This window comes from Ranitomeya imitator, chromosome 1 (assembly GCF_032444005.1).
Source record: "Ranitomeya imitator isolate aRanImi1 chromosome 1, aRanImi1.pri, whole genome shotgun sequence".
NCBI classification, from domain to species: Eukaryota; Metazoa; Chordata; class Amphibia; order Anura; family Dendrobatidae; genus Ranitomeya; species Ranitomeya imitator.
In genome coordinates, this window is record NC_091282.1 from 403,802,136 (window position 1) to 403,825,588 (window position 23,453).

The 23,453-nt window shown below is 45.3% G+C and overlaps 1 protein-coding gene across 2 annotated transcripts in view; it reads right to left on the reverse strand.

Moving 5' to 3' along the window:
• Positions 1–17,116: 17,116 nt before the first annotated feature.
• The window catches only part of NAA35 (N-alpha-acetyltransferase 35, NatC auxiliary subunit), a 109,143-nt gene continuing 102,806 nt past the window's right edge, over positions 17,117–23,453 (reverse strand). For both annotated transcript variants that reach the window (XM_069762456.1, XM_069762463.1), the window contains exon 23: positions 17,117–17,392. In XM_069762456.1, the coding sequence (XP_069618557.1) occupies positions 17,333–17,392 (60 nt within the window). In that variant the 3' untranslated portion in view covers positions 17,117–17,332. The remainder of the gene's footprint in view (positions 17,393–23,453) is intronic.

Sequence of the window (23,453 nt, forward strand, 5' to 3'; positions counted from 1 at the left end):
ACTGGGATCTCGGCCTAGCCAAGATTTCAATCTGTGCAAGCTCTGCCGGCAGTGGCCATTTCCCTGAAGCACACGGCTCCAGGAAGATGGCTGCCGCAGGCGGCGCTTGCACAGATTGAGATCTCAGCTGTGTCGAGATCACAGTCTACACAATTGCAGCCTCCGGCGGCCCATGGCTTCGGGAATGCAATGCACTCCGCTCTGCCTCACCACCGACACTGGACCTGCTGCATCCGCTCTGCCTCACTGCTGAACCTCAATATACAGCAAAGGAAGAAAACAATGATCAATAGGTCAGAGGTATGTTACAAAAATAGAAAAAACTTTATTTTACATAAATACAATAAACAGGTGTGCCAGTGGGTACTCCCACAGGGCATATGTACAAACTAAGCAGCAAGATGGGACATGGGAAGGCCGGCAGATATATAACCAATTATTTTTTTTTTTTTATCAGATAGATTTTTATTATCCGCAAAGAATAAACAATCAGAATATTTCTCATGGCAATGTTTCATTAAACATTTACAGATAACTTTTTCCCCCCCGACCCAGAGCCCCCCCACCCTGCCCAACCCGAGACCTCAGCCAGAGCCACCCCACTTCCCATCATCATACAAACATTTGAATAAACATCCGTTATATTTCCATTGAATACTAGGTTCCCTATATTCTCATTTATCATCCTAATTCAAGTCCATCCACGGTTGCCACAGCTTGTGGAAGATGTCCAGCTTATTCCTTTTGGTGTAGATACTTTTCTCCAAAGTAAGTATATGCTCCGCTTGCTTAAGAAAGTCTCTTCTTGTTGGAGGTTCCTCTCTAATCCAAAATTTGGCGATCAATTTCCTAGCAATGAATAACAATCGTGCAATAGCTATTTTAAACATGTTGTCCGTAACAATTTCCTCCACATATCCCAATATGCAAGTCAGTGGAACCCTAGGGACAGAACATCCATACACCAGTTCAATACGATTTAAAACAACTATCCAGAAGGAGGACAGTCTAGGGCACTGCCACATCATATGCAATATCCCCGCCTGGGATTGTGAGCACCGAGGGCAGTCCGAGTTCTGCCTAAGCCCAGCCTTGAACAACCTGTCAGGGGTTCTATAGGCCCTATGGATTACGAATAACTGTGATAGCCTGCCTGGTTCACTCATTGATATCTTGGGCACATATTCTAGGACCGACTCCCATCTATCATTGTCAATTATTCCCAATTCAGCTTCCCATTTCCCTTTGGCTCGGATGGGATATTTTTCCAGGAAAGAAAAAAGTAGAAACCCATATATTTCTGAAATCGCCCCCTTCGTGCAGCTATTCTTAAGGATATAGTCGATCATGAGATCAATCTGTACCACTATGGCTCCCCTTTTATTCTGTGCCTGATAAGCATGAGAGATACGATTATACTGGAACAATTCAGACCGTGGCAACTGAAATTCTTCCTGCAACTCCTCAAATGTTTTAAGTCTGCCCTGACTTATCAGCTGCCCCAGCCATTTAATACCTGCTGCAGACCAAAAGTGAAAACCCTCCCTCTGCCTAAATTCCGGTAGATAAATGTTGTCCCAAATAGGCGAGAATCTGGTGAACCCACTCACTTCCCTAATGAGTTTGACTTTTTCCCATACTCTGTGAATTAATTTGATAGTGCACCCATGTGAACCCATTTTTTTGAATTGTCCTCCCTCCAAACTGTCACTCAAAACGTCTGCCTGTAGTAAGAACCTCAAGCTATTAGGTATTTGCACACTCCCTGCCTCCTCCCCCCATCCTTTGAGATGTTGACACTGTGCTGCTAAGAAGTATAGCCATGGATTAGGAAGTGCAAGACCCCCCTCTGTTTTGGCCCTCTGAAGTATCTCCTGTTTAAACCTAGGACTCTTTCCTCCCCATATTAATTCCCCAAACAAAGACCTAATCTTACGGAATCTGCATTGTGTAATCCAAATGGGAGAGTTATGTAGCACGTACAACAACTGTGGCATTACAATCATCTTTAAGAGGTTCACCCTACCAACCACCGATAAATGTAATTTGTTCCATGCCGCAATCTTGGTACGAATTTTCTGCATTAATGGACTTAAATTCAGTTCCTCAAAGGTAGTTAGAGGAAGAGCAATCTGAATACCCAAATATTTGAATTTTTGAACAATCTTTAATTTTGTGGTTATCGCCCTCTCTCCACTGCCCATACTGTCCCCCTCAATCAACAACATACAAGACTTATCCCAGTTTATTGTGAGACCCGAAAACCGACCAAACTCCTCAATCAAAGCAACCGCATTGCACAGGGACCTTTCAGAATCCTCCAGGAACAACAAAATATCGTCAGCATATAATGCAATTTTGTCTTCCCTCCTACCATAGATGTAACCTCTAACCTCCTGAGCACCTCTTATTTTAGCCGCTAACGGCTCCACGGCCAGAGCGAAGAGCAACGGGGACAGCGGACACCCCTGTCTGGTACCCCTAAACAGCGGGAAACTCTCTGACAAATTATTATTAACTCTAATTTTTGCCATTGGGAACGAGTACAGCAACTTAACCCAGGAGATGAATTTTGGACCAAACCCCAGGCGATCCAGTACCGACCACAAGTAACTCCACTCCACACAATCAAAGGCCTTGTGGGCATCTAAAGACACCACAACTCTTTTTCCGGCATTGTCTGCAGGAATTTGCATATTTAAAAATAGCCTTCTCAAGTTAATTGCCGTGGATTTATTGGGCATAAAGCCAGACTGGTCTGGGTGAATCAATTTATCGATCACTTGGGTCAGCCTGTTCGCCAGGGCCTTCGCCAAAATCTTTATGTCAGCCGTTAGAAGTGAAATTGGTCTATACGACTCCGGCTGTTGAGGATCTTTATCAGCTTTAGGAATAACCACCACGATGGCCTCTCTCATTGATGGGGGCAGCACTCCCCTCTCCAACGACTCAGAGAACACTCGCTCCAATTTGGGCATTAACTCTGCATTAAGAATTTTATAAACCTCTACTGGGATACCGTCCGTCCCCGGAGCCTTGCCCCCCGCCATATTCGCCAAAGCCGCCTTCAATTCTTCCTCCCCAAGCGGTCTATCCATCCACTCCCTTTCCTCTCTACCTAGTCTGGGTAAGTCAACCTCTTTCAGATATCTATTCATTTCCTCAGGACTTTTATCCACCCTAGAGGAATATAATTTACTATAAAATCTCCGAAAAACGTCTAAAATTTCCCCCCCCTGAGTAACCGTTTTACCTTCCTCTGTTCTTATGGAGTATACATGTGAAGAATCCCGCTGCGCAGAAACCACCACCGAGAGCAAATGTCCTACCTTCTCTCCCTCAGAATAAAATGTTTCCTTTTGAAAGGCTCTCAACCTATCTGCCCTACGCATATGGAGTTCATCGACCGCTACCTGAGCCGCCCTCATACGAAGTTGTGCTTCTCTTGAATTCTGAGAGGCCAGTGTCTCTTCCGCCACCCTCAGTTCCTCCATCACTGCATTGTCTTGAATTTTAGACTTAGTTTTATGTCTCGAGATGTCCCGGAATAAAATTCCTCTCAGGTATGCCTTCATGGTGTCCCACACTACAAGATTCCCCGCACTCCCTTCATTTATCCTGAAAAACTCCCCGAGTTCAGTTCCCACCTGTTCCATATCCAAATACTGTAGCCAGGAGGGGTGAAATTTCCATCCCAACCCCGTCAGACCACTCTTCCCAGTCATTTGTACAGAGACCAGTACTGGGCTATGGTCCGATATTACTCTAGGCCTATACTCCACCTCATGTATTAGATTATTCACCCCCCCATTTCCCAAAGCCACATCAATGCGAGATAAAGATCCGTATGTTGCTGAATAACATGAGTAGGCATATGTCCTAGGATTACGCACCCGCCACAAATCTATCCATCCTATTTCTCTTAGATAATTTCCAAAAGGAGTAGAGTTCCCTTCACTTCTCAACTCTGCATGTCTACCCTTGTCCCAGTGATCATTAGATATATTGTTCACATCCCCCACTATAAGGAGGGGCACCCCATCCCACCTACCCGTAATTTCCAGAATCTCCTGTATCTTTTTCTTGGAATATGGTGGTGGAATATAAATTGACACAATACAAATTAACCTGTTAAATATCTTGCATACTAAAAACACAAATTGGCCGTCTTTATCGGTGGTTACCTCAATCTCTTCAAACGGAACACTAACGTGTATCAAAATTGACACACCTCTGGCATAATTTGAGAACGTTGAGTGATACGCCTTTCTCACCCATCTCTTCTGTAGAATAGCAACCTTTTCCTTCACTAGGTGAGTTTCCTGCAGACATATCACTGAAGGCCTCTGTTTCAGTACATATTGGAAAATAGCTGTTCTTTTAGTAGCATTTGCAAGGCCCCTAACATTCCAACTTAGGATTTTAACCTCCCCACCCATTGTAGCTTATAGAAACAATGAATGAGTTCAAGCTCCCTAAGGTCTCAACCCCAACTCCCACCCCCTCCCTCCCCCCCCCCCCCCATCCCCAATTCCCAACTGAAATAACTCTCTATCTCTCCCCTCTCTTTAAGCCCACCCAACTCCTCTCTACTCTTAGAATATCAAAATAAACTCTCCCTCTCAATTTGAGATCTGGGAACGCTGTTTCACAGCCTAACGATAAAAACTCTGCGTTCCTTCAGCTCCCCCGCCCACCATAGCCAAAATGCAAATTTCGTTGCGCCGCCGAACACAACCTGATGATATCAATATACCATAAAGTCACAGTATAAGTACCAGTTAACTATCAAACCAAACATAACAGTGAAGGGTTAACAATTGCCTCAGTAGCACTTAAATCAGTTTCAGCGGGTCTGCCCCGTTTTGACATGCTTAGTATTGAGATCCAGCCATTGTGACGCCTCCTCTGGATTTTGGAAAAAATGCACCCGATCCAGAGCCACCACCCTTAATTTTGCTGGGTAAATCATTGAATAACGGACATCTAAGTCTCGCAACCTCCTCTTGACCTCTCCAAACTTCATCCGAAGCTTTTGGACCGCCGCAGAGTAATCCGGATAAAGGGAGACTCGATTACCATCAATGGTCAGCTCATCACAATTCCTGGCTTTCCTCAACAAAATGTCTCGGTCCTGATAGTTCAGAATTTTAGCCAAGATAACTCTTGGGGCCGAGCCGGGGGGGAGGGGTCTGGTGGGCACACGGTGCGCTCTTTCAACGGCAAACATCTTAGTAAGGCCATCTCCACCCACAGCGTTTTTTAGCCATGCCTCAATATAAGCCGTGGGGTTGCTCCCTTCCGCCTTTTCTGGGACCCCCACAATCCTTAGGTTGTTCCTGCGGGATCGGTTTTCAAGGTCATCAGTCTTAAACTCCAGATCAGCAATACGTTGAATATACTTTTTTTCCCTGTTTAACAATTCACCAATCCGATCTTCTGCACTCCCAACCCTTTCTTCCACCTCTTCCACTCTCTTTTCAACTTTACGCATAGCAGAGTTTAAAGCGACCATCTCTCCCTTTAATTCATCCGCTCGTAGGTTTAGAGCCCCCAGGGCAGACTTACAGTACATCACCACTGAAAATATGTCCTTCAGAGTCGGCTCCTCCATTTCTGGCATGTCAGACTGTGCAGGCAGAACAGCTCCTGCGGCCCTTGTAGGAGATCCCTGGTCTGACCCACTGCACTGTAGCTGAGCCCCTCCTTCCTGCTGATCTCCGGGGGCACCAGCTGCTCCAGACTCCACACTTCCAGCCTCTGACTGTAGATTTACAGCCTCCTCTGACCTGGCAAATCGCTCCAACTTAGCAATCACATCCATCTTCCTCTGATAAGCAGCGCTTGCCCTCGCCGCCTCCTCTGCAGTCTCAGCGCCATCTTGGGCCTGTGAGCTTCCCGCAGCTGTCAGCTCCTTCTGTCTCCTGCGTGTCATCCTCAGATAAGATTCCGTTCCTTCGGGTCACACCTCGCTCCCCGAGACTATGTGCACTCCTGAGAGTATGATTTGCGCTCGGCGGCGCCTCTAAGGGGTTAATACAGAGATAATGAAGCGGGAGAGCTCTGTTGCACGTCTGTTCACATCGCCTGCCAGGCCACGCCCCCGATATAACCAATTATTAAAGTAGCAATACAAAGTGTCAAAATACAAACAAGTATTATATTTGTATCCCCAGATAGATAATATTCCGGTTATCCTAGATAGAAGTGGTTTAACCAATAGCATAAATACATAATAATCTGATCACATAGCAGGGACCAACAATGATGCTAAGAACAAGAGAAGCCTATATAGGGCCAGGTGATGGCAATCATATAGAACGTATCAGCTTATCTTACCTACTGGATAACCCAGGACCACCGGAAAAGTAAAGAGGGAGTCTTCCTATGCCACCCATGTCAGCCCGACGCGTGTTTCGGCACAGCCTTCGTCAGGGGGAATGTCAGAAACTAAAGTCCATGGTTTAAAAAGGAAGCCGGAACCAATGAGGGACAACCCGGAAGTGAAGTTTTGTCACCATGACAACCAGATACATACTGGGATAGCGTGTGGATAAGACAACAGATGCCAAGAAGAGGAAGGTAATGTATATGTATGAATAGCCAACAATGCGACCCAGGACGATATACTTAAATTTAAAGATAACAAATGCGTGTCCATGGTGATTAATCAACCCGCGCCGCTAGCGACACATGCGCTGTTGTAAGCCGGACTCTGTCGGTTGGCATCAGCGAAGCTGAGACACAATCATGTGACCCAGGACCACGCCTCCTTGTGACGCCGAAGGCTGTGGTACACAGAACGGCACAACGCGCATGCGTACCAGGCGGATGATACCATTAAAGAGAACACAGTGGATTACATCAACAAAAGCACCATCTAGTATTGTAGGTAGAAAATATCAGCAAATCGATGTAAGTAGAAGCCATACTATACATATTTACAATCAAGAAAATTTATAAATGCATGAAATATTATCTATACGGACTTTATACATAAAACATATATAGGGCCAACACACAAATATGTTACAAATAGGCTAATAAAGTTTATAATTAATAATTGTGTGGTCATAGAATTCATGGGGTGAAAAAGAGGCAACACTGATAGAATTTGACAAGTCCAAAGGAGGCTGATAAGACAAAATGACTTATTCACTTAAATCCAGGTCTATAGTATATAATAGTGATGACAAATCGGGAATACCAAGCGGTTCTAAGCAAACCTATAATATAAAAGTTAAAATTAGTAAAAACAAAAACTGTTTAAATTGACATATGCCAGATGAAAACAAGAGATCAGATATAAACGTCAGAGGAAGGGGACAAAACTAATTTGATCATTGAGGCCACTCGGGTGGATTGTATTGTGTCCAAAGCCAGCGGGATTCTAATTGGGCAAGTTTTTCTGACAGTTTACCTCCTCGAATGTTAACGTCAATGGAATCAATTCCCCTGATGCGAAGCTAGGTGGCATCACAATTGTGGCAGAGCCAAAAATGTCTGGGGATGGTTTTTAAGTTGGATGTGTCCGTGTGCTCGGCAGCCGCTATAATGCCCAACACATGTTCCCTTCAATTTAAAAGGATGTGTAGCAAGTCCAATATATATAAGTCCACAGGGACAAGTGGCAAAGTAGATTACATAGCGGGTAGTGCAGGTAATGAATTTTTTTATTTCAAAAGACCTGGACCTATCGGAGTTGAAGAAAGAATCACATTTTTCCACATTTGGGCACGCCACACAGCGTCCACATGGAACACATCCACTTTTTCTGGGGTAAAGATCTAAAAATGTAGATTTGCAATTGCCCGTATAGTGACTATGTACTAGTATATCCCGGAGATTCCTGGAGCGTCTCGCTGGTCTCTCAGGTATATATTTCGAAATCACCGGGTCAGCTTGGAGGATAGGCCAGGATCTGGTGAGGGCCTCCCTCACAAGTGCAAAACGGTTATGGTAATTCGTAACCAATCTAACCTTATCGCTAGGTAATTTCCTTTCGGATTTATAAACAGTCATGGCGAGAAGAATACTTGGCCCGGTTGTATGCACGTTTAACCATCCAATGACTATATCCCCGTTTGAGAAACAAGTTATGGATCTCAAAACAAGATTTTACAATGTCTGTATCACTAGAGCAGAGCCTCCGTAAACGGAGAAACTGACCCAGCGGGACAGACTGAATCACGTGTCTCGGATGTGCGGACGAAGCATGCAGCAAAGAATTTGTAGATGTAGGTTTTCTGAAAATATCTGTCTGAATAGCATCTCCCTCATCACGTTTCACCAGAACATCAAGAAAATCAACCCTTCGTCTGTCAAAGTGGTAGGTTAGTTTAATGTTGCAGTCATTATTATTAAGTGATCCCATGAATAGTTGTAATAATTCAAGAGATCCCTGCCAGATCAGGAATACATCATCTATGTACCATGCCCATAATGGGACACTGTCCATAGATGAGGCCCGATCTGACAGGAAGAGGTTCCTCTCCCACAGCCCCCGGAACAGATTCGCAAAGGCCGCCCCGATGGCTGTCCCTTGGAGCTGCAGGAAGAAGGACCCCTTGAAAGTAAAAAAATTATGAGTTAAAGTGAACTCAAGTATCTCTAATACCAAGTTCTGAAAATTGGCTGGAAAGTTGGACATACTTAAATAATATTTGACTGCACGAAGGCTATCAGGATGTTTGATGCACGTGTAGAGACTCTACATCTGCTACCACCATGATGGCATCTGGATCTACATGAAGGTCATTGATTAACGTAAGGAACATGGTGGTGTCCTTTAAGAATGAAGGAAGACTTTGCACAAATGGCTGTAAAATTGAATCAATCCAATGATTGACATGTTCCAAGAAATTCCCCGCTCCAGAAATGATAGGACGTCCAGGGGGATTGGTATTATTCTTATGTATTTTAGGAAGGAGGTAGAACGTTGAGATAGTGGGTTCTGCTATAGTGAGTGCTGAAGACAACTCTTTTGTAATGACCCCATCAGCAATAGCTCTATCTGGAATAGTTTAGCTGAAATTTGAATTTTAAAAGGGGATTGAATGTTAGTTTTTTATAGCAAACTTTGTCATTTAATTGACGGTGTACCTCCTTCTCGTACATAGTTTTTGGCCAGATCAGAGTGCGGCGGTGGTGGAGCGGGGTCACAGGAGGCAGGATTCCTGCCTCAGGAAGCCAAAGGTGGCAGAAGAGGTGCAACGCTGAGGGCCTGGGAATGGTGGTGAGGCAAAGCGGAGTGTATTGCTTTCCCAGCAGCCATTTTCCCAAAGCTGTGGGCCGCCAGAGGCAGCGCCTGTGCAGACTGGGATGTCGGCCTGGCCAAGATTTCAATCTGTGCAAGCTCTGCCGGCAGTGGCCATTTCCCTGAAGCACATGGCTCCAGGAAGATGGCTGCCGCAGGCGGCACTTGCACAGATTGAGATCTCAGCTGTGTCGAGATCACAGTCTACACAAGTGCAGCCTCCAGCGGCCCATGGTTTCGGGAATGCAATGCACTCTGCTCTGCCTCACCGCCGACACTGGACCTGCCACATCCGCTCTGCCTCACTGCTGAACCTGCAGCATCCCATTGCTGAGGCACCCACTTTTCCCACCCAGGGTCTGCAGCATTGCCCCACTTCTTCCGCCCCTGGCTACCTGAGGAAGGGAACATCCTTCCTGTGACCCCTGTTTCACCACCGCCGTTCCCCCATGGTAAGATGCCTAAAATTCGAAATACACTGCTCAAAAAAAAAAAGGGAACACTAAAATACCACATCCTAGATATCACTGAATGAAATATTTCAGTTGCAAATCTTTATTCATTACATAGTGGAATGTGTTGAGAACAATAAAACATAAAAATGATCAATGTAAATCAAAATGAATATCCCATGGAGGTCTGGATCTGGAATGATGCTCAAAATCAAAGTGGAAAATCAAATTACAGGCTGATTCAACTTCAGTGGAAATGCCTCAAGACAAGGAAATGATGCTCAGTTTGTGTTGCCTCCATGTGCCTGTATGACCTCCCTACAACGCCTGGGCATGCTCCTGATGAGGCGGCGGATGGCCTGAGGGATCTCCTCCCAGACCTGGACTAAATCATCCGCCAACTCCTGGACAGTCTGTGGTGCAACCTGACGTTGGATGGTGTGAGACATGATGTCCCAGATGTGTTCAATCGGATTCAGGTCTGGGAATGGGCAGGCCAGTCCATAGCTTCAATGCCTGCATCTTGCAGGAACTGCTGAAACACTCCAGCCACGAGGTCTGGAATTGTCCTGCACTAGGAAGAACCCAGGGCCAACCGCACCAGCATATGGTCTCACAAGGGGTCTGAGGATCTCATCTCGGTACCTAATGGCAGTCAGGCTACCTCTGGCGAGCACATGGGGGGCTGTGCAGCCCTCCAAAGAAATGCCACCCCACACCATTACTGACCCACTGCCAAACCGGTCATGCTGAAGAATGTTGCAGGCAGATCGCTCTCCATGGCGTCTCCAGACTCTGTCATGTCTGTCACATGTGCTCAGTGTGAACCTGCTTTCATCTGTGAAAAGCACAGGGTGCCAGTGGCGAATTTGCCAATCCTGGTGTTCTGTGGCAAATGCCAATCATCCTGCACGGTGTTGGGCTGTGAGCACAACCCCTATCTGTGGACGTCGGGCACTCAGATCATTCTCAAGCAGTCGGTTTCTAACCGTTTGTGCAGACACATGCACATTTGTGGCCTGCTGGAGGTCATTTTGCAGGGCTCCTCCTGTTCCTCCTTGCACAAAGGCTGAGGTAGCGGCCCTGCTGCTGGGTTGTTGCCCTCCTTCGGCCACCTCCACGTGGTGTACTGGCCTGTCTCCTGGTAGCGCCTCCAGCATCTGGACATTCCGCTGACAGACACAGCAAACCTTGCCACAGCTCACATTGATGTGCTATCCTGGATGAGCTGCACTACCTGAGCCACTTGTGTGTGTTGTATAGTCCGTCTCATGCTACCACGAGTGTGAAAGGACAACCAACATTCAAAAGTGACCAAAACATCATCCAGAAAGCATTGGTACTGAGATGTGGTCTGTGGTTCCCTACCTGCAGAACCACTCCTTTATTGAGTGTGTCTTGATAATTGCCAATAATTTCCATCTGTTGTCTATTTCATTTGCACAACAGCATGTGAAATTGATTGTCAAACAGTGTTGCTGGTTAAGTGGACAGTTTGATTTCACAGAAGTCTGATTTACTTGAAGTTATATTCTGTTGTTTAAGTTTTCCCTTTATTTTTTTGAGCAGTGTATAAGACCCCCATCTTATAAAAAATCTTTTTCCTATTTTCCTCCCCAAAATCTGGGGTGCATCTTCTGGTCGTTTTATAGTCCAAAAAATACCGTATTATTTGTTTTTATCACTAGATGCCAAATGCTTTCACAATATCACTACAATGGATAGGCAAAATAAAAAGAAAAACATGTTTTATTTTGCTTAACAGCCACTTTTACTCCATGTGTCAGGTTCAACATGAAAAATTTGAAAGATCATATTTAAATACGGTAGTTATATTGAACGCATACTCAATTAAATTGAGGCAATGGTTTACAAAAAGGGACACTTTTAGCTATGTCCTTTGTGGGCTACTTATTGCATTTTTTATCAAATCAGTGTCACTTATAGAGATTAGAAAACTAATAATTCTACCATATAGTTATGCATATTCATATTCCTGTCCCTACCTTTGATTATGCATAGGCTGACTGCTTTCTGTGTACTGTACTTGGGAGCTTTCCATCAGTGGTGTAGGGTTATACAGAGCTCAGCATTCAGAGAAATGGTAAATCTGCACAGGGCCGCAGTCATGGCCTTACTGGCGTGGGTGGGTGGGGGCCTCTCCTGCTCACTGGGCCCCAGCGGCAGGATTCTGCCGATTCAGTATGTAAACTAGCATCCTTAGCTTCCCACACAGCAACAGTTAACAGCCAGTATCACCATGCACATTGCCGGCGAATGATGTCACTGCCGTACGCCGGCACCTCAGATGTATCAGGGAGAGGACACCACTGGACCTCGGCCAGGTAAGGAGAACTTTTTTTTCGTAAAACCACATGATGGGGGCAGAATGGGAAAACATATAGGACCAGAAATGAGACACGTAGGCTCCAGAATGGATTATATATGGGAGCAGGATGTAGGACATTTACTGGTGGGGCTAATTTTGGTATATTATTACTGATGTGATGTATTTTTGAGGATACAGTTTTGAGTATGGGGAAGGAGAGGTCGCTTTTTTTTTTTTCTTCATTTGGTGCAGTGTAGAAGTTGGGGAATGTGCACTAGATAAGGGTTTTATTTTCTGCAGAGACAAGTCCTGGCTGGAAGAAGTGATGGCTGTCTCTGCTGGATGAAGATGAAGGACTTCAACCAGAGACCTCACCGGTGAGCCAGTGTTATCTGTACACTGACACTATATACAGACTCATTCCCTTAAAGAAACATAAATATACCTAAAAAGAGTATTGGATATTTTAACAAATATTTAATAGGTTAGAGTAGGGCCTGGCCAAAAGAGTCCTTTTTCATGGTGGCGGCTTAAAATAAAATCTTTTGGCGAAAACAAAAGCTAATGGCTATCCCCTGGTAGCTGATACCTCAGAGATTTTCGGACTCTGGGGGGCACAGTATACTCTTTTTCCCAAGCGCCGTTTTAAAATGACAATGAGGGAATAAGGGCCCATAGTGGCCACCGTTATGGTGTTAAAAAGACAGACACTGCCAGATTATAGGCCAGACGAGTTCAGTGTCTCCATTTACCTCATTATAAGGAATCTTCTGTCATACGTCAAAGGTTGTGTAGGGGTTAATGGTCAACTACCGCTCTACACAACTGGCTAATGCCTATTTTTTTTCCCACTCACTGAAGAAAAGCTTACTTACTGCATGTGCCCTTGACCTTGTCCCATCTCCTCCCTAACCTTATCACCATGCTTATCCCAGCCCATCTCTTCAAATTATTAACTTCTGCTGTCTTCCCTCCAAACTGCAACAATCGCACCCATCCTGAAGAAGCTGTGTCTTGATCCAACATTTACAACTAGCTCTTGCCCCAGCAAGTCCCTTTCGCTTCAAAACACATTAAAGGGAGAGTGCCATGAATTTAAAAAAAAAAACAATTTAACAATTGAAAAAAAAATGTTAAGTATTAATTAAAAATTACTTGCATTTTGTTACATTAAGTAAAATATGAAAAATAATGTAGAAAGGTTTAGTATTTCCGCTTTTAAACACTAGGGGGAGCAGCTGAAGAAATTTGCCATGAAAACCTAGTGTACAATTAGCTCATATTACAACTGCAGTAATTATGGGCAGGGTCTGCTCTCGTGTGTGTGATGTCACTCCTCTCCTCCTGGGTGTTTGCTAAAGGGTAAAGGTACCGTCACACATAGCGACGCTGCAGCGATACCGACAACGATCCGGATCGCTGCAGCGTCGCTGTTTGGTCGCTGGAGAGCTGTCACACAGACAGCTCTCCAGCGACCAACGATCCCGAGGTCCCCGGTAACCAGGGTAAACATCGGGTAACTAAGCGCAGGGCCGCGCTTAGTAACCCGATGTTTACCCTGGTTACCATCCTAAAAAGTAAAAAAACAAACGCTACATACTTACCTTCCGCTGTCTGTCCTCGGCGCTCTGCTTCTCTGGTCTGGCTGTGAGCGCCGAGCACTGCTTTCCGGCTGCTGTGCTCACAGCCAGAGCAGGAGGAGAGCAGAGCACAGCGCTGGAGGACAGACGGCTGTAGGTAAGTATGTAGTGTTTGTTTTTTTACTTTTAGGATGGTAACCAGGGTAAACATCGGGTTACTAAGCGCGGCCCTGCGCTTAGTTACCCGATGTTTACCCTGGTTACCAGCGAAGACATCGCTGAATCGGTGTCACACACGCCGATTCAGCGATGTCTACGGGGAGTCCAGCGACGAAATAAAGTTCTGGACTTTCTTCCCCGACCAGCGACAGCACAGCAGGGGCCTGATCGCTGCTGCCTGTCACACTGGACGATATCGCTAGCGAGGACGCTGCAACGTCACGGATCGCTAGCGATATCGTCTAGTGTGACAGTACCTTAAGAAAGAATAAAGTTTAAGATCACAGTGAGGAGCTATTTTGTTGGTGAATGCCAGTGATACCGACAAGTAGTGTTACTAAGGATGGCCGGCAGGACCGCTTATGTTAGTTGCATCATAAACTGGGGTTAGATACGCACAGTCTGTCACACACTTGGCTCAGCCGCAGCACGTGATACACTATCTAGATACAGGGCTCAGTGTCATATCCCACGATGGGATTAGATATACCGGTCTGGGGCGTATCATGCATGAGTGGATTAGGTATCTTTTCACTGTATTCCTCACTTGGAGCTGTGATTATCCAAGCTCTTCTTCTATACATAGAAAAATACAGGCATGCCCACAAACACAGAAAATAAAATATGTAGAATAATAGTGTGATGATCTCCCTCCTGTGCTCGGAACAGGTCAAGTCAACGGGGAGCGGTGATCAGAGTCTCTGCTCCTGCTACAGATTATTATAGCGCCATTTGTTCCATGGCGCTTTACATGTGAGGAGAGGTATACATAATAAAAAACAAGTACAATAATCTTAAACAATACAAGTCATGACTGGTACAGTAGGAGAGAGGACCCGAGGGTAGAGCTGGTCGTGCAGCGGTTTGGTCAATCGGTGGTTACTGCAGGTTGTAGGCTTGCCGGAAGAGGTAGGTCATCAGGTTCTTTTTGAAGGTTTCGATGGTAGGTGAGAGTCTGATATGTTGTGGTAGAGAGTTCCAGAGTAGGGGTGATGCGCGAGAGAAATCTTGTATGCGATTGTGGGAAGAGGAGATAAGAGGGGAGTAGAGAAGGAGATCTTGTCAGGATCAGAGGTTGCGTGCAGGAAAGTACCGGGAGACGAGGTCACAGATGTATGGAGGAGACAAGTTGTGGATGGCTTTGTATTTCATGGTTAGGGTTTTGAACTGGAGTCTTTGGGTAATGGGGAGCCAGTGCAGGGATTGACAGAGGGGAGGGGCCGGGGAATAGGGCGGGGGAAAGGTGGATTAGTCGGGCAGCAGAGTTCACCCCGACCTCCACTCCCCAGTATCTTTCTCCCCAGGCAGCTCCTGACATCGCACACACACTGAGCACTGTGTGCAATGTTAGGCTAGGGTCACATTGCGTTAGTGCAATCCGTTTAGCGCTAGCGGATTGTGCTAACGCAATGTTTTTTATGGGGCTGCGGTCGGGGTCGCGGTAACGTCCCCGCTCTCGCAGATCCCCGATCTGCGAGAGCGGGGAACGGACCACGGGCGCGCCTCGGACGCTGCAAGCAGCGTCCGCGGCACGCCAGGAATCACCGGCGCGTCGCTACCGCGTGCCGAACATGGCACGCGCTAGTGAAGCGTGTTCCCATTAGCGTGAATGGGCGCGTTAACGGCCGCGTTGCACGGCTTTAATTTCGCCGTGCAACGCTGTCCGTTTAACGCGGTCCCATAACGCAATGGGAACCCAGCCTTAGGGAAAAGAATGAAGCCCGCAGCAATTCTATGGACTACAACAAATGGCCATAATCTCCTCCCAGAGCCGTAACCTGAACATCTCAGGTCACAGGTAAGAGGCAGGAGCAGCGGCCTCAATGCAAGAGATGCAGCCATCGTCCAACTGCAGTCTCTTACGCCCATGGCTGCTGTAAGTGAGGTGTGTAAGTGTTGTGCTTAGACACTTACACCCCTACCCAATGAAAATGGCAGTCTCCAGTGGCTGAAGTAAAAAGGAGTTCATTTAATTTTGTATTATAAATAATTGGTTACATATTCAATAATTATTAATACAAAAATTTAAATCACAGGATCTTCCCTTTTAAATAGCATGTTGATCTTTCTTCACACATTTCATCATCCAACAGACTTTTCGACAACCTACAATCTGTCTTCACGACAATTTCTCCCAGCTCAGCTAAAATGGGTGGAATTCAGGCAGGACACCACAACTTGCCTAATTCATGATGAGCCGTGGGGTTCTCTACCCTAGAAATCTCACTCCTGTACCTGACCATAGAGTGAGATTTCTGACATAGCGCACACCATTCGTCAGATGCTCCAGACTCGTGAAGAAGCATGCACCTCTTGATGACTCAGGAGCGCCTGTCTCCAACACACTCCATCCGGTGTGAACAATACCAATCATGATGAATCGGGTCTTTTCTCCATCTCACTCCACCTCTCTCCCAGATTTATCACAATAAATGACATCTTACATCTGATGCCTTGCAGAAATCCATGACATTCTACCAGCCTCCCCCCCCATGAGGAGCAGGGTTACACCTTCATCTCATACCACCAGATTACTGGGTCTGGAAAAGTGAAGGATGGAACGGATCTACATAATAGAGCACCATGTGATCCCTTCTGAGATGTATTCATAGAAACTACACTCAGTAAAATATTACAAAAGAATGTTTTGAATTATTGTGCCACATAATAGATGTGAAAGCATGCTAGAACGTATGAGATACCGCTTAATCAAGCTTGTTTGTTTTGCGTAGAATATGCATTTATAGGTTTAAGTCGCTATAAATCCTAAAATTTATAAATAGATGTGGTTCTTTTTTAACACATTCTGATTTTATTGTAGGTTTTTGGATGACTTTGTAGCCGGGCTCCACAGTGTAATTATTATGCGGTGTGTCAACACAGACTTGTAGTCCACAGCTGAACTCGCACTTCGGAAGGCTTCAGAGCTGAAATTCATTTCTGCCTGGTCCAGGCTACATAGAGCCTGCTATCCAATACGGTAAAATGGATGCAGTTATAAGATGGGTTTCATTAAACACTTGATGACTTTTCCAATGTAGTGTAAAGCTGCAATTGCAGACCTGGACTACAGCACAGGCTGTTACTCAAGGCTGACAGAAGATAAGCAAGTTAATATCCTACTGTAGACTATTTACCCATTAAAACACCTTGTCAGGGACGAGACATTCATTTCCTACAGAAATCATTGTACAATAAGTGCAGTGGGAGACTTGTTTCATGTGACAAACTGCAGTATTCAGAACTGGGGATCCTTGCTAATAAAATTGAACACACCCAAGATATTTTAAATATTTAATGGAAAACATTGGTATTAGAACACAAGAATTTTAAACCCCACACAGCCAATTTACAAAGATTGTCCACCTTGTGGCTTTACATAAAAGTTACCAGTGCACTAAAAAATAAAAATGGAAAAAATTCTAGTTTCCCATGTGTCCTGCAATCAGCACACAATACCAGGTCAGAACACGCTCCTAAGAAAACGGCTGACCATTTATACCAGTTTCACAGCAGGGAAATACTTGTGTGCAGAAAAGTCAAATTCAGGAGGGACCTGTACAAGAAAAAAATAAACAAAATGTTATATGCATGCAAAGATATCAGGATTGTATCATTTTCACTGGGCAAACTTGAACTGGCAGAATACCATGTCCTTTGCCATATGAGCTATGCTATATTACTGACTGTTAGGAACATTTATTATAGATTGGTAGTAACAGATATGGGAAAAACAGGTTATGTTCTAAAACCTCTTAGCATATTACCAATAGGATTCAGCTATTATACAAAACTAGTGAGATCTTACTCTTGGCAAATGGGTTCGAAGAAAACTGTCAGTTTTGTTTAGCCCTTGTATGTACGAATACTACCCAGGTGATGCTGGGGGAAGGAGGATCTGGCACATTGGATTTCCAATGTCCAATTCTTCTGGTGTCTCGGCGTTAAATGGCTAAAGGAGGAATTAGGTAAGGGTTCTTTCATAGAGATAGGCAAATCCGAACAATGAAGATCAAGGTCCATGCTGAACATCAACTGTTTGTGCACGGACCCCGAACATGGACTTATCTAGGAAGGCCATGTTACTGTTTGGGTTCGGCAGTAAGAACACCAGGTGTTTCTCATGTTGCCGCACTGAGCGTCTGTAAGACTAAGGCTATGTGCACAGGTTCAGGATTTTTAGCGTTTTTTCGGCCGTTTTCCGCTGAAAAAAAGGCTAAAAAACTGCTTACATAAGCATCCCATCATTTTTAATGCATTCTGCATTTTTTGTGCACATGCTGCGTTTTTTCCCACGGCGGAATCGCATTCCAGAAAAAAAAAAAAGCAGCATGTTCATTTCCGCACACATAGGAATGCATTAATCCACTTACTTCCCGTGTGGGGCTATGCCCACCATGCTGGAAGTAAGCGGATCATGTGTGGTTGGTACCCCGGATCATGTGTGGTTGGCACCCAGGGTGGAGAAGAGAGACTCTCCTCCAGGCCCCGTGAACCATTTACCTGTTAAAAAAAAATTAAATTAAAAAAAATTGTGATATTCTCACCTTCCAGCAGCCCCTGCAGCCTTACCGCTCCTCCCGTTCTCAATAATGCCTTGCGACAATGACCTGTGATGACGTAGCAGTCTCGCAGTCTCCAGTCTCTGGAGTCATTGCCGCGAGGCATCGCTGGGAACCGGAGCTGCCAGGAGCATCGCGAGGAGCAGGAAGGCTGTGGGGGCCGTCGGAAGGTGAGAACATCACGATTTTTTATTATTTTTAACACATCTTTTTACTATAAAAACTGTAAATCAGTTTTCCAAGCAATGCTACAGATCGCTTGGAAAACGCTAGCATTCTGCAACCTAATTACGCTTGCAAAATGCTAGTGTTTAGCGGGAAAATGCATGCCAATTCTGCATGCGTATTTCCGGCGGAAGAGAGTTGCCACGGAAATTTACGCTGTAATTCTGCAACGTGTGCACATAGCCTAAATGCCACCGTTCAGAGCGCTTCGGTTCTCACACTGTTAGATGACAACTTAAGCCCGCAGCTGTGATTGGAGAGAAGTTTACCTCCAGTTACTGGTGTTAGCTGATGGAACTATTATTCCCTGCAGCCTATACCTGCTGCAGCTAATAACAGGAAGAGCAGGTGGCAGCTGATAGTGTATTCATCAAAAGGTGCCTGCGCTCTAAATAAAAAAAATTTAAAACCGGTGTAAGTTCCCCTGTATTTTTGATTAACAGCCTGGCAAAACTGACAGATGCAGGCTGCAACCTTCAGCTATCAGCAAGGCTGGTTATCAAGAATAGAGGGGTCCCCACGACGTAAAAAAAAAAAAAAAAAAAAAAAAAATTAACCCCTTCATGACCCAGCCTATTTTGACCTTAAAGACCTTGCCGTTTTTTGCAATTCTGACCAGTGTCCCTTTATGAGGTAATAACTCAGGAACGCTTCAATGGATCCTAGCGGTTCTGAGATTGTTTTTTCGTGACATATTGGGCTTCATGTTAGTGGTAAATTTAGGTTAATAAATTCTGTGTTTATTTGTGATAAAAACGGAAATTTGGCGAAAATTTCGCAATTTTCACATTTTGAATTTTTATTCTGTTAAACCAGAGAGTTATGTGACACAAAATAGTTAATAAATAACATTTCCCACTTGTATACTTTACATCAGCACAATTTTGGAAACAAAATTTTTTTTTTTGCTAGGAAGTTATAAGGGTTAAAATTTGACCAGCGATTTCTCATTTTTACAACGAAATTTACAAAACCATTTTTTTTAGGGACCACCTCACATTTGAAGTCAGATTGAGGGGTCTATATGGCTGAAAATACCCAAAAGTGACACCATTCTAAAAACTGCACCCCTCAAGGTGCACAAAACCACATTCAAGAAGTTTATTAACCCTTCAGGTGCTTCACAGCAGCAGAAGCAACATGGAAGGAAAAAATGAACATTTAACTTTTTAGTCACAAAAATGATCTTTCAGCAACAATTTTTTTATTTTCCCAATGGTAAAAGGAGAAACTGAACCACGAAAGTTGTTGTCCAATTTGTCCTGAGTACGCTGATACCTCATATGTAGGGGTAAACCACTGTTTGGGCGCACGGCAGGGCTTGGAAGGGAAGGAGCGCCATTTGACTTTTTGAATGAAAAATTGGCTGCACTCTTTAGCGGACACCATGTCACATTTGGAGAGCCCCCGTGTGCCTAAAAATTGGAGCTCCCCAACAAGTGACCCCATTTTGGAAACTAGACGCCCCAAGGAACTTATCTAGATGCATAGTGAGCACTTTAAAGCCCCAGGTGCTTCACAAATTGATCCGTAAAAATGAAAAAGTACTTTTTTTTCACAAAAAAATTCTTTTAGCCTCAATTTTTTCATTTTCACATGGGCAACAGGATAAAATGGATCCTAAAATTTGTTGGGCAATTTCTCCCGAGTACGCCGATACCTCATATGTGGGGGTAAACCACTATTTGGGCACACGGCAGGGCTCGGAAGGGAAGGCGCGCCTTTTGACTTTTTGAATGGAAAATTAGCTCCAATTGTTAGCGGACACCATGTCGTGTTTGGAGAGCCCCTGTGTGCCTATGCATTGGAGCTCCCCCACAAGTGACCCAATTTTGGAAACTAGACCCCCCAAGGAACTTATCTAGATGCACACTGAGCACTTTAAACCCCCAGGTGCTTCACAGAAGTTTATAACGCAGAGCCATGAAAATAAAAAATAATTTTTCTTTCCTCAAAAATGATTTTTTAGCCTGGAATTTCCTATTTTTCCAACGCTAATAGGAGAAATTGGACCATAAATGTTGTTGTCCAGTTTGTCTTGAGTATGCAGATACCCCATATGTGGGGGTAAACCACTGTTTGGGCGCACGGCAGGGCTCGGAAGGGAAGGCACGCCATTTGGCTTTTTAAATGGAAAATTAGCTCCAATCATTAGCGGACACCATGTCGCGTTTGGAGAGCCCCTGTGTGCCTAAACATTGGAGATCCCCCACAAATGACCCCATTTTGGAAACTAGACCCCCAAAGGAACTAATCTAGATGTGTGGTGAGCACTTTGAACCCTCAAGTGCTTCACAGAAGTTTATAACGCAGAGCCATGAAAATAAAAAAAAAAATTTATTTTCTCAAAAATGATTTTTTTAGCCCGCAATTTTTTATTTTTCCAAGGGTAACAGGAGAAATTTGACCCCAATATTTGTTGTCCAGTTTCTCCTGAGTACGGTGATACCCCATATGTGGGAGTAAACTACTGTTTGGGCACATGCCGGGGCTCGGAAGTGAAGTAGTGAAGTTTTCAAATGCAGACTTTGATGGAATGCGCTACGGGCGTCACGTTGCGTTTGCAGAGCCCCTGATGTGGCTAAACAGTAGAAACCCCCCACAAGTGACCCCATTTTGGAAACTAGACCCCGAAAGGAACTTATCTAGATGTGAGGTGAGCACTTTGAACCCCCAAGTGCTTCACAGAAGTTTATAACACAGAGCAGTGAAAATAATAAATACGTTTTCTTTCCTCAAAAATAATTTTTTAGCCCAGAATTTTTTAATTTTCCCAAGGGTAACAGGAGAAATTTGACCCCAATATTTGTTGTCCAGTTTCTCCTGAGTATGGTGATACCCCATATGTGGGGGTAAACTACTGTTTGGGCACACGTCGGGGCTCGGAAGTGAAGTTTTGAAATGCAGACTTTGATGGAATGGTCTGCGGGCGTCACGTTGCGTTTGCAGAGCCCCTGGTGTACCTAAACAGTACAAACCCCCCACAAGTGACCCCATTTTGGAAACTAGACCCCCCAAGGAACTTATCTAGATATGTGGTGAGCACTTTGAACCCCCAAGTGCTTCACAGACGTTTACAACGCAGAGCCGTGAAAATAAAAAATCATTTTTCTTTCCTCAAAAATGATGTTTTAGCAAGCAATTTTTTATTTTCTCAAGGGTAACAGGAGAAATTGGACCCCAGTAATTGTTGCGCAGTTTGTCCTGACTATGCTGGTACCCCATATGTGGGGGTAAACCCCTGTTTGGGCACACGTCGGGGCTCGGAAAGGAGGGAGCACCATTTGACTTTTTGAATAAAAGATTGGCTGGAATCAATGGTGGCGCCATGTTGCGTTTGGAGACCCCCTGATGTGCCTAAACAGTGGAAACCCCTCAATTCTAACGCCAACACACCCCTAACCCTTATCCCAACTGTAGCCGTAACCCTAACCACATCCCTAACCCCAACACACCCCTAACCCTAACCACAACCCTAATTCCAACCCAACCCTAACCCTAAGGCTATGTGCCCACGTTGCGGATTCGTGTGAGATTTTTCCGCACTATTTTTTAAAAATCCGCAGGTAAAAGGCACTACGTTTTACCTGCGGATTTACCGCAGATTTCTAGTGTTTTTTGTGCGGATTTCACCTGCGGATTCCTATTGAAGATCAGGTGTAAAACGCTGCGGAATCCGCACAAAGAATTGACATGCTGCGGAAAATACAACGCAGCGTTTCCGCGCGGTATTTTCCGCACCATGGGCACAGCGGATTTGGTTTTCCATATGTTTACATGGTACTGTAAACCTGATGGAACACTGCTGCGAATCCGCAGCGGCCAATCCGCTGCGGATCCGCAGCCAAATCCGCACCGTGTGCACATAGCCTAATTCTAAAGGTATGTGCACACGCTGCGGAAAATGCTGCGGATCCGCAGCAGTTTCCCATGAGTTTACATTTCAATGTAAACCTATGGGAAACAAAAATCGCTGTACACATGCTGCGGAAAAACTGCACGGAAACGCAGAGGTTTACATTCCGCAGCATGTCACTTCTTTCTGCGGATTCCACAGCGGTTTTACAACTGCTCCAATAGAAAATCGCAGTTGTAAAACCGCAGTGAAATGTGCAGAAAAACCGCTGTAAATCCGCCATAAATCCGCAGCGGTTTAGCACTGTGGATTTATCAAATCCGCTGCGGAAAAATCCGCAGAGGACCAGAATACGTGTGCACATACCGAAACCCTAACCCTACCCCTAACCCTAGTTCTAACTCCATCCTTAGTGGAAAAAAAAAAAATTCTCTATTTTATTATTGTCCCTACCTATGGGGGACAAAGGGGGGGGGGGGGGTCCTTTACTGTTTTTTTTATTTTGATCACTGCGATAGGTTTTATCACAGTGATCAAAATTCACATTGGAACGAATCTGCCGGCCGACAGATTCAGCGGGCGCACTGCGCATGCGCCCGCCATTTTGGAACATGGCGGCGCCCAGGAAAGAAGACGGACGGACCCCGGGAGGCTCGGTAAGTATAAGTGGGGGGAGATCAGGGCACGGGGGGGGGGGCGTCGGAGCACGGGGGGGGGGGGGGGGTGGATCGGTATGCGGGCGGGTGGTTCGGTGTGCGGGCGGGTGGATCGGTGTGCGGGGGGTGGATCAGTGTGCAGGGGGGTGGATTGGAGCACGGGGGGTGGGATTGGAGCACGGGGGGAGCGGACAGGAGGACGGGGGAGCGGAGCACAGGACGGAGGGGAGCGGACCACAGATCGGAGGGCTGGGGGGGCGATCGGTGGGGTGGGGGCACATCAGTGTTTCCAGCCATGGCCGATGATATTGCAGCATC